The sequence below is a fragment of the Gadus morhua genome, chromosome 23 (genome assembly GCF_902167405.1).
Source record: "Gadus morhua chromosome 23, gadMor3.0, whole genome shotgun sequence".
Classification (NCBI taxonomy): domain Eukaryota; kingdom Metazoa; phylum Chordata; class Actinopteri; order Gadiformes; family Gadidae; genus Gadus; species Gadus morhua.
Genome location: NC_044070.1, coordinates 10,883,085 through 10,894,037, shown reverse-complemented (window position 1 = coordinate 10,894,037; position 10,953 = coordinate 10,883,085). Strand labels below are relative to the sequence as shown.

Genomic DNA, 10,953 nt, shown 5'->3' with positions numbered 1-10,953 from the left:
CATCTTTGGTTCGTGGAGCCCACTGCCCACCGCTCCCACACCAGGTGACCAGCTGGGGTTGTCAGGTGGTCCAGTTCAGGCCAGGAACCCAGCAGATGAGTATTAATGTTCTTATCATTCAGGAGTCTTTTCATTTTGTTGCTTCCAACTATTTGGATTAGACTGAAACAAAACTGGTTAGTGCAAAATGAAAAACAATTCCCAAGGAGTATCCAAATGCAATCCATTTTAAATGTTTTATTAATTTTATCCAAATATGTAGATCAATAATACAAACTCAAACTTGATTTCTATGTGGTGGTTGTGTTCATAACTCAAAGCTCAAGGTTACAACATCGATTGATATCTATTTTACACTCTTAATGGTCATAGAAAAAACACAGGTACATTCTGAAGGTGCTGTGGTTCAAGAACCGGTCTGAGGTGGGATGGGTGATTTAAAAAGTTACTTTTAACATTGACGAAAAACGACAAAGAATTTGGTGACACTTAGAAACACAGTTCCAGTTCTTGTGATCAAATGTCACAACAGCTGTTATTATTTCCCCCGCGGCGGCGGCTCGCTCAAAGAAGACATCAAAGTTCTGCCCATGCTTTAATCCATCGCTACCCTGCTAACGTCTCAACGGAGCTCCACACGGCGGCCCCCTCGCCCGGCCCGTGTCCGCCATGTTTTCCTCCACTACTGCGTGGCGGGGGTGGGGGGGTCGGGGGTCTAGAAGTACATCCTCTCCGTGTTGAGGAACCTCAGCTTGGTCATGAAGTTGAAGTAGACGAAGGCGAGGCACACCAGCAGGTTCTTCATCAGGTAGAGCACGGGCGTGACGAAGCCGAAGAAGGCGATGAGGCCGATGCGCACAAACAGGAAGGGGAGGTCCTGCAGGGCCACGCCCAGCGCCGACAGCAGCACGCTGCGCGGCATCACCACCAGGCGCAGGCAGGACAGGAAGCTGAAGATGTAGATGGGGAACACCCAGCCCGAGTAGTAGACGGCGGGCAGGCCGGCCACGCGCACCATCTCCACCGTGTCCATCCAGAACAGGAAGCCGTCGGCGAAGACGTCGGCGCGGGCGTCGGCGGCGCACAGGAAGCGCAGCGGGCCGTTGTAGCCGTACGGCTGCGGGCGGTACACCCCCACGCCGCCGCTGCCCGCCGAGTTGGAGCTCAGACCCGACACGCTGAACGGTCGCCCGGGGCGACCTGGGGCCCCAGGCACGGTACCGTTAGCCTCCGTCCCCGGCCCGCTGGGCGCCGCTGCTCCCGCCGCGGGGGCCGCGGGGTCGGCGGGGGCCGCGGGCGGGGCCGCCGGTGCCGGCGCCGCTGTAGGAGCGGGCGGGGCGGCGGCGGCACCGGGGGTCACGTGCTCTATGTGGGTCAGCACCATGGAGGGGATCTCAGCGTCTCGCTCCACGTCGGTCGCTGGAGGAGAAGAAGAGAGTTCAAGCAAGCCTCTAGGGCGCTGTGGACGCCCCGGAGCGAGCCACCGAATGACACGTATGCTACCTGGCATTCCCCAAAACCATAAAGACAAATGGTCCATTATCTCCATATAAAGGAGGATCATTAAGAGTTCATAAAGTGAAATAACTGAACTGATTTTACACTATCCAAGACTGTCCTAGTGTGTTATCGGTCAGTTGTAGGTATTGGTATGGTGGTTAAAGGCTTTAAGGCTAGAATTCCTTCTCATTAAAACCTCGAGATAATACTGTTGATAATACTGTTGATACAGATAGAGGAAGAATCCTAGAGAATATTGCATCTTTCAACACAGTGCTATATACAACATGGCATTTTTTTTAATAACTCTGTGGCAATGGCATTCATGAAGGGCTGTGTGCAAGACACTCAAAACATTCGGCTGAATTTGATATTTAGTTTGGAGTAAATCTTAAAAAAATATATGTTTTTAAAAAATACACAGAAAAGTCCAAATGATTCAGCAGTGATTTAGAGTATTTTCTTGAAACGGACAATGCATCCCAGAGGAGTACATGGGAAGTCTGTCCACTCAGCACATGAGAAGCAAACCTTGTGCTCCGAGCTTCCTGCTAACTTCCTGACGATTTCAATCGCGGCCCCAGATCTCAACATGGGCACTACTGGAGGTTTCAGTATGGGCTAAAGAACTGGACCTGTCACCCCTCAGATAGGTATACTCAGAGGCGTCGTCAGCCCCTTTTTACTGGGGCACGTGCCCCAGTAAAAGTCTCCAGTGCCCCAGTAAAATTCCATTGATCATTATTAAATTCATCTGCAGAAGCGCCGCTCTCGCTATGGAATCGGCAGGATTCATCAAGTGCATCTCCTGCTGCCTCTGGAGTCTTCAGTCGAGCCTGCCTCTTACCAGCCAATCAAAAAACGAAAGGGGCTACATAAAAGCCAATCAGAAAATACCCCTACTGTATCGGGGTAAGATTTGACGCAACAACCAATGAAAAAAATCAGTTATTTACGGATTCGTCCACGTGACTCTTCTGAATGTTTCAGTGGTAAAGTGTGTCAAGTATGACCAAGTGTTTATTTCTGTTCAATAGTCTAGATAGAACTTTATCAATCCCCTGTAGGAGAAATTTGTTAATAAAACAATAATGGTAAAAAAAATAAGGAATCTCCCACTTCCGGCTTCCATGAAAGAGAACCATACTAATTCACACAATAGCGTTGATGCAAATCTAGCATTAAAGGTTAATTTAAGAAAGTTCTCTCCAGTCACGCTGAAACTAGTTTGCTAGTAGTAGCGCTTTAATTTGCAGCGTAAGAGAATTCTGAGAAATCTGAATGCTGACAAAATTCTCAGAAATCTGACCCTGCAATTTATTTGCACGCTACGACTAGTGAACTACTTTAAAAAAAAAACTCGACACTGCGACCAGGCGACAAATGACTGGGGAGAACCTTCTTAAATTAACCTTTAATGCTGGATTTAATTATCAGAATTCGGATATTATCCAAGTATTCTGACTTTATTATCAGAATGCTGAATTTTATCTCACAATTCAGAGTTAATTAGCCTATTCGATTTCTGAATTAAAATTCTTGTGATGAAAAATCTACATTTGTACAGTCGATGTGCAGCACTTTAATTCCCGTCAACTTTGTTTTCTAACACCAGCATTTCCACAACTATGCTCATGTTCGTGACTGCTATACAAAACCATTTATAGTGCATCTATTTTTCTGCTGGGTAGTGATAGTCGCCCTAAATGCAGCTTTAATTTGGGCTCTGATTCTGAATAAATGCCGCTGCTGATCTGTGTGAATAAATAAAGGGAACTGAAATCTAAAGAAGACGTGTGGTTTTGATGTACCGTGAATTCCAGCTGAAAGTGGAACATTGCTGCCATCAGGGGAAATTAATGTAACCTAGGCATATTGTAAGTAGCTTTCAATTCCTTGTTTTTTTGTTGATCATGTTTCGTTGGAAACCACGGGAGCTGGAAACAGCCCAGAGTAAGTCATCTCCTTTTTTAACGTTACAACAAATTCACAACTTGTTTGACACAAACAATGACAACTTGATTGCTGTTAAAGAATGTTGCCCATATAATTAGCACCAGTTTTTCAATACTGAGCGTCTGAAGCCTGTAGTTTTATAGCACACACACACACACACACACACACACCATGCGTGCACGCATGGTGTGGGGGCCGCGGGCGGGGGCCGCGGGCGGGGCCGCCGGTGCCGGCGCCGCTGCAGGAGCGGGCGGGGCGGCGGCGGCACCGGAGGTCACGTGCTCTATGTGGGTCAGCACCATGGAGGGGATCTCAGCGTCTCGCTCCACGTCGGTCGCTGGAGGAGAAGAAGAGAGTTCAAGCAAGCCTCTAGGGCGCTGTGGACGCCCCGGAGCGAGCCACCGAATGACACGTATGCTACCTGGCATTCCCCAAAACCATAAAGACAAATGGTCCATTATCTCCATATAAAGGAGGATCATTAAGAGTTCATAAAGTGAAATAACTGAACTGATTTTACACTATCCAAGACTGTCCTAGTGTGTTATCGGTCAGTTGTAGGTATTGGTATGGTGGTTAAAGGCTTTAAGGCTAGAATTCCTTCTCATTAAAACCTCGAGATAATACTGTTGATAATACTGTTGATACAGATAGAGGAAGAATCCTAGAGAATATTGCATCTTTCAACACAGTGCTATATACAACATGGCATTTTTTTTAATAACTCTGTGGCAATGGCATTCATGAAGGGCTGTGTGCAAGACACTCAAAACATTCGGCTGAATTTGATATTTAGTTTGGAGTAAATCTTAAAAAAATATATGTTTTTAAAAAATACACAGAAAAGTCCAAATGATTCAGCAGTGATTTAGAGTATTTTCTTGAAACGGACAATGCATCCCAGAGGAGTACATGGGAAGTCTGTCCACTCAGCACATGAGAAGCAAACCTTGTGCTCCGAGCTTCCTGCTAACTTCCTGACGATTTCAATCGCGGCCCCAGATCTCAACATGGGCACTACTGGAGGTTTCAGTATGGGCTAAAGAACTGGACCTGTCACCCCTCAGATAGGTATACTCAGAGGCGTCGTCAGCCCCTTTTTACTGGGGCACGTGCCCCAGTAAAAGTCTCCAGTGCCCCAGTAAAATTCCATTGATCATTATTAAATTCATCTGCAGAAGCGCCGCTCTCGCTATGGAATCGGCAGGATTCATCAAGTGCATCTCCTGCTGCCTCTGGAGTCTTCAGTCGAGCCTGCCTCTTACCAGCCAATCAAAAAACGAAAGGGGCTACATAAAAGCCAATCAGAAAATACCCCTACTGTATCGGGGTAAGATTTGACGCAACAACCAATGAAAAAAATCAGTTATTTACGGATTCGTCCACGTGACTCTTCTGAATGTTTCAGTGGTAAAGTGTGTCAAGTATGACCAAGTGTTTATTTCTGTTCAATAGTCTAGATAGAACTTTATCAATCCCCTGTAGGAGAAATTTGTTAATAAAACAATAATGGTAAAAAAAATAAGGAATCTCCCACTTCCGGCTTCCATGAAAGAGAACCATACTAATTCACACAATAGCGTTGATGCAAATCTAGCATTAAAGGTTAATTTAAGAAAGTTCTCTCCAGTCACGCTGAAACTAGTTTGCTAGTAGTAGCGCTTTAATTTGCAGCGTAAGAGAATTCTGAGAAATCTGAATGCTGACAAAATTCTCAGAAATCTGACCCTGCAATTTATTTGCACGCTACGACTAGTGAACTACTTTAAAAAAAAAACTCGACACTGCGACCAGGCGACAAATGACTGGGGAGAACCTTCTTAAATGAACCTTTAATGCTGGATTTAATTATCAGAATTCGGATTTTATCCAAGTATTCTGACTTTATTATCAGAATGCTGAATTTTATCTCACAATTCAGAGTTAATTAGCCTATTCGATTTCTGAATTAAAATTCTTGTGATGAAAAATCTACATTTGTACAGTCGATGTGCAGCACTTTAATTCCCGTCAACTTTGTTTTCTAACACCAGCATTTCCACAACTATGCTCATGTTCGTGACTGCTATACAAAACCATTTATAGTGCATCTATTTTTCTGCTGGGTAGTGATAGTCGCCCTAAATGCAGCTTTAATTTGGGCTCTGATTCTGAATAAATGCCGCTGCTGATCTGTGTGAATAAATAAAGGGAACTGAAATCTAAAGAAGACGTGTGGTTTTGATGTACCGTGAATTCCAGCTGAAAGTGGAACATTGCTGCCATCAGGGGAAATTAATGTAACCTAGGCATATTGTAAGTAGCTTTCAATTCCTTGTTTTTTTGTTGATCATGTTTCATTGGAAACCACGGGAGCTGGAAACAGCCCAGAGTAAGTCATCTCCTTTTTTAACGTTACAACAAATTCACAACTTGTTTGACACAAACAATGACAACTTGATTGCTGTTAAAGAATGTTGCCCATATAATTAGCACCAGTTTTTCAATACTGAGCGTCTGTAGCCTGTAGTTTTATAGCACACACACACACACACACACACACACCATGCGTGCACGCACACACGTGGAAAATGAATAATGAATGAAAAATTGTCTGTATTCAAAACTTGAAGTTTTAGTGGACAAAAACTTCCTTAACACAAAAAAGGAAATGATGGATATACAGGGTGTTTTTAACATACTGGATCCAACAATGTTCCCAACACTGACACAGATAATTCAGATCATTGCACTCACAATTCCTGTAAACAGTTGTAGTTGTGAGCGATCTTTCAGTGTGTCGAGAAGGCTCCACACCTGGCTTAGGTCCACCATGGGGCAAGGAAGGCTTCACCAACTTTCTCTTTTGTCCATTGAAAAGGAGCAACTATGCAAAGTTAGTCAAAGCCACGTTATTGACCGCTTTGCCACCATGAAGGCGCGGCGATACAGCTTAATAGTGAAAAAAATATCATTTAAAAAGGCTCTATGCAGTAGTGTATGGCCTTATTTAGTTTAATTTAAGAGCTTTGATGGTTCTATAACATTTTACAGGTTGATTGGTGGCAATGAGCCACCTCACCTTAAGTCAGAAATTCTATTAGTTTTAAACCTTGTTTCTTGCCTTTTTAGTACATGTCGTTCTGGCAAAATTATGCTGTTTCCAAACAGCTTCTAAATAAATATAGATGTGTAGACTTCTCCTGATAAAGAGGTGAAGGTCATAAAGAGACTTTTTGTTTATTTGTCAGTTACCTTATTTGTAAATCTTTGAGATGTGTATGTGTTTAAATAAATATAATTGTACGGTACTCATGATCCATCTTTGCGTCTTTACCTTTACCAGTGCTTTAATATAGCCTACAGTATGACAGTGACAATGATTTTGAAGCTCGTACATAACCTTCTGTATCCATCTATTTCATATTGTGCACACGTAAAAAAAAAAATGTTGGCAGTTGGGGGCCTGTGCCCCAGTAAAACTCTAGGTCTAGCAACGCCCCTGGGTATACTATACAATTAGATCAACGCATTTATCCAAAACAACGTCCAAGTGAGGCTGTAAGCAATCAATGCAAACTAACTTAATTGGAATAGCTACAAACAATTCCAAGTGCTGCAAACCAAACCACAGAAACGAAGAGACCCACTGTGTTGCCATGGCAACGTAGGGACTCACTGTGTTGCCAAGACAGCACAGAGACCCACGGCAAACCCACAGCGGCCATTCAGCACAGTTAAAGTTGAAATAAACCTTCACTGTGTGTTCTGTTGTTGCCACAGTTATAGCTATGTTATAGCTTTCGAGATGACATTGCCGTCATATGGTTATTGCCATATACGATTTTCCCACTGTGGGGGGTAAAATCGGACAAAAATAAAACTGAGGACAGTCAATGGATTGACTTGTGGAAGGGCTCATGTTATTCTTGAGAAACGTTCAGATATCTTTTGAAAATAAAAGAGCGACGGTCGAAGAACAGCTGTAAGGCCCCACTGGGCCGGCAGGTGTGCGTTGGTTGTGTTGTGCGTTGGTTGTGTTGTGCGTTGGTTGTGTTGGGCCCACCCTGTCCCGTCAGCCTGCAGTAGCGTATCCTCTCCACGATGTCGATGCACACCAGCGAGAAGAGGACCAGCGACACGGGGAGCTCCGTGAACGTATCGCTCTGGATGTTGTTGTTTATCTGGACCTGGGACACACACAGACGCACACAGAAGCACAAACGTTTCAACGATAGCCACAACTAACCCAAAGACAAAGAAAAAACACAGAAATACTATGGCGAGAGACAGACGATCGTGTGATTGTGGCTGTGATCTCAGACAAACGAACAACGATGAAGCAAAGGAATATAAATATAAACGGATGCCATCAAAGTGAGATAAAAGTAAGAATTTCTAGTTAATAGGTGTTGATATTCATCTGAACCTGGACAGACAAACAATCCTAAGAATCCATGACCACCACTGCCGGGACAAAACGTTAAACGTAGAACATTTGATATATAGATATTAAAAGACGATTTGTACCATGGTGTACCATTTTCCCTACGATTTAATTCCTGCATACCCATGCACACACATGATACAGATCACGGCATCATGTGTAAATTTGTCAACATTCCAAACCAAGAAGCCGAAATGTTGACCCACATCCGACGTCTGCTCTGTCTCTGGGCCTGTTGGCTCATCACAAGGTCCTTACTCAGAAGGATCAACAGGACACAGAACAAAGCTGCGCTCCGCTGAATTTATGGCTACTCTGTAAAAGCGCAGCAGATAAGCAGCGCAGAAAGTGCCACATCGACAGCTAATAGGCCCAGCTCTGGCAGAGGACAGGACGCGGGAGACTCCCTGATGGACTCGACCACAGCGTGAACAGGAAGACGGAACCAAGCTGCTTATCTCCGGCCGATCGTCCCCCGAGAACCATCAGGTCGTTCCTCTCCTCTCATCAACACCTCGGCTGGGCACTGCCGTTTCCCACACACCGTGGTACCCGTGTTCCTAGTGGTGCCTTCAAACGGTCCACCCTTTAACAGCGGTCCAATAACATCAACGTTGAAGGTATATATAAAGATGGATGGATATAGATATATATAAAAATGTATAACGATAAAGAAGAAAAAACGATTTTCATAGCCGATTCCCAGAGTCACTTTTATTTTGTTTTGTACGTACGTCAGGTCTTTAGCCTACTTCACACACCCGGAGGTTAATGGTCAGACCAACCTGGCAGGGGTTTTACCTCTGAGCTTGCGATGAGGACAGCGAAACAGGGTAGCGTGGAGAGGACCACGTACACCAGGGCCACAGGACGCCTGTGATAAGAGACCAGAGAGAGAGAGAGAGAGAGAGAGAGAGAGAGAGAGAGAGAGAGAGAGAGAGAGAGAGAGAGAAGAACATAAGACCAGAGAGAGAGAGGAACCGGAGACCAGAGACAGAGAGACAGACAAACAAACAGGAGACCAGGGAGAGACCAGATAGAAAGAGAGATATACGGAAGACCAGAGAGAGAGAGATATACGGAAGACCAGAGAGAGAGAGGAAAAGGAGACCAGAGAGAAAGAGGAACAGGAGACAGAGACCAGAGAGAGAGAGAGAGAGAGAGAGAGAGAGAGAGAGAGAGAGAGAGAGAGAGAGAGAGAGAGAGAGAGAGAGAGAGAGAGAGAAAAGAACAGGAGACCAGAGAGAGAGAGACGAAGAGGAGGCCAGACAGAGAGAGGAAGAGGAGACCAGAGAGAGAGAGAGGAAGAGAAGGCAGAGAATCATTCTGAGAATTTCTGGAAATTTGCTTAATTCATTCGACAATTCATGGAAAATCCTGGAATTTTGTCACCCTCAATTTCAGTTACCTACTGCATCAGCATTCCATTAACTGAATAGCTACTGAAATGTGACAACAATGACTAGAAATCAATTACCTAAAACTGATAACTAACTGTAGGTATTTTTTGCCATTATATATATACCTTTAGCCAATGAAGAAAATCGCCATGATAGGTTTAAATAGCTTGTGAAAAATAAAGAATAAAGTGTCAAGGAAAAGTCTTGGAGAATTGCACAATTGACCGAGAGCAGACCAAGAACCTGAAAGATGTTCAGGTTCCGGCCCAGCTATCTGAAAGGCTACTAGTGGCTAGAGGGGACCTTCACCTCCTCCAGGGCCCCTCGCTGGCAGCAGGACCCAGGACTGTATCCAGCTACAGCCCCCCCCCACACACAACCCCCCCCACACACACACACACACACACACACACACGCACACGCACACGCACACACACACACACTGATTTAAATAGGGACCCTAACCAACTGACTCCACCCAACCTTCTATCCAACACCATATCACAGGGGGCCTGCTCCCAACACCATATCACGTCTCAACCTTTCCCATCCTCAACGCTAAGTGCGACTCACCATTTCTTCCTCAACAGAAACTTCTTCTTCATGAACACCATGTACTTCATGGGCACCCAGACGAGCAGCGCCACAGTGGTAACGTAGGCCACCGAGGAGGCAACTATCAGCCAGTAGGCGGTGTGGCCGTCGCCCGGCGGCTGCGCGGACGTCTTCACCCGCGCCACGATGACGGCGAACCTCTGCACGATGATGAAGAGCGGAACGCATAGGCCCGCGAACTGCAGCGCTTCGCACAGCGCAAACTTCAGCACGCTCCCCGAGCCCATGCTCCCGCCAGCCTGCCGCGGGGCGATGGAGAGAAACACCGAATAAACAGTGGGAGAGAGGGTGGAGGGGTCTGCCGGGGCCTGGGATCACAGTATTGTGTAGCTCCACTAGCAGGTTCCACTGCGCCAGGCTACGGGCCTGCGCTCAGCCAAATGCTTACACTGCATATGGCTTTGTGTTGTAGGGCGGGTAGGGTGGTCACTGATGCCCCTGTGCTCCCCTCTGTCTGTACACAGGTTACGAAAACTCTTCGCCTGCTTGGGGTCAACATTCAACTCTGCCATAGCGAATAGATTTGACCCTTTGGCAGGTGGACCTTTCCACTGGCGGGTAAAGGTTAATTTTGGACCGAGGTTACTTCTATAATACCTATAATACTTCAGCTTTCATGGTGTGGTTTAGGTATTGAGGGACACATTAAAACCCTTCCATCGATAGAAATACAGAAATGCAGCAGGGGCAGCATCGCTCTTCAATGATTGGCTGCTACGGACCATCGGTATGCGTACCAAGCACCACCCCCGCCCTGCTTCGCCTACAGCACCACTTAGTGGCGACACACGGTAATGCTCCTATGACTGAACGCATGATAAACGGACTGAGGACGCTGCTGTGGTGGGCATCACAGCTCAGACAGAAATTAACAAAAGTCTCAGTAATGATTTTTCTCATGATGTACCTAGAAACTGTTTTATATAATCCAGAATCTACAGTGAAAATAATCTTCTTTTTCGCAATGAAGATAAACAAGTAGGCCTAGGCTAGAAAAAAAGAAAATGTTTTCCAAATAACAAACGAAATGATCGTAAGAGCCTCCTACACACACAC

At 45.4% G+C, this 10,953-nt stretch overlaps 1 protein-coding gene across 1 annotated transcript; it reads right to left on the bottom strand.

Annotated features, from left to right (window-relative positions):
* Positions 1 to 222: 222 nt before the first annotated feature.
* Positions 223 to 10,948, bottom strand: LOC115537173 (transmembrane protein 236). Its single transcript, XM_030348885.1, has 4 exons — positions 9,856 to 10,948; positions 8,684 to 8,756; positions 7,502 to 7,625; positions 223 to 1,419 (listed from the first exon to the last, which is right to left on the bottom strand). Exons 1-4 carry the CDS (start codon positions 10,122 to 10,124, stop codon positions 716 to 718), a joined length of 1,170 nt encoding a protein of 389 aa, XP_030204745.1. The 5' UTR covers positions 10,125 to 10,948; the 3' UTR covers positions 223 to 715.
* Between the last annotated feature and the right edge of the window lie 5 nt (positions 10,949 to 10,953).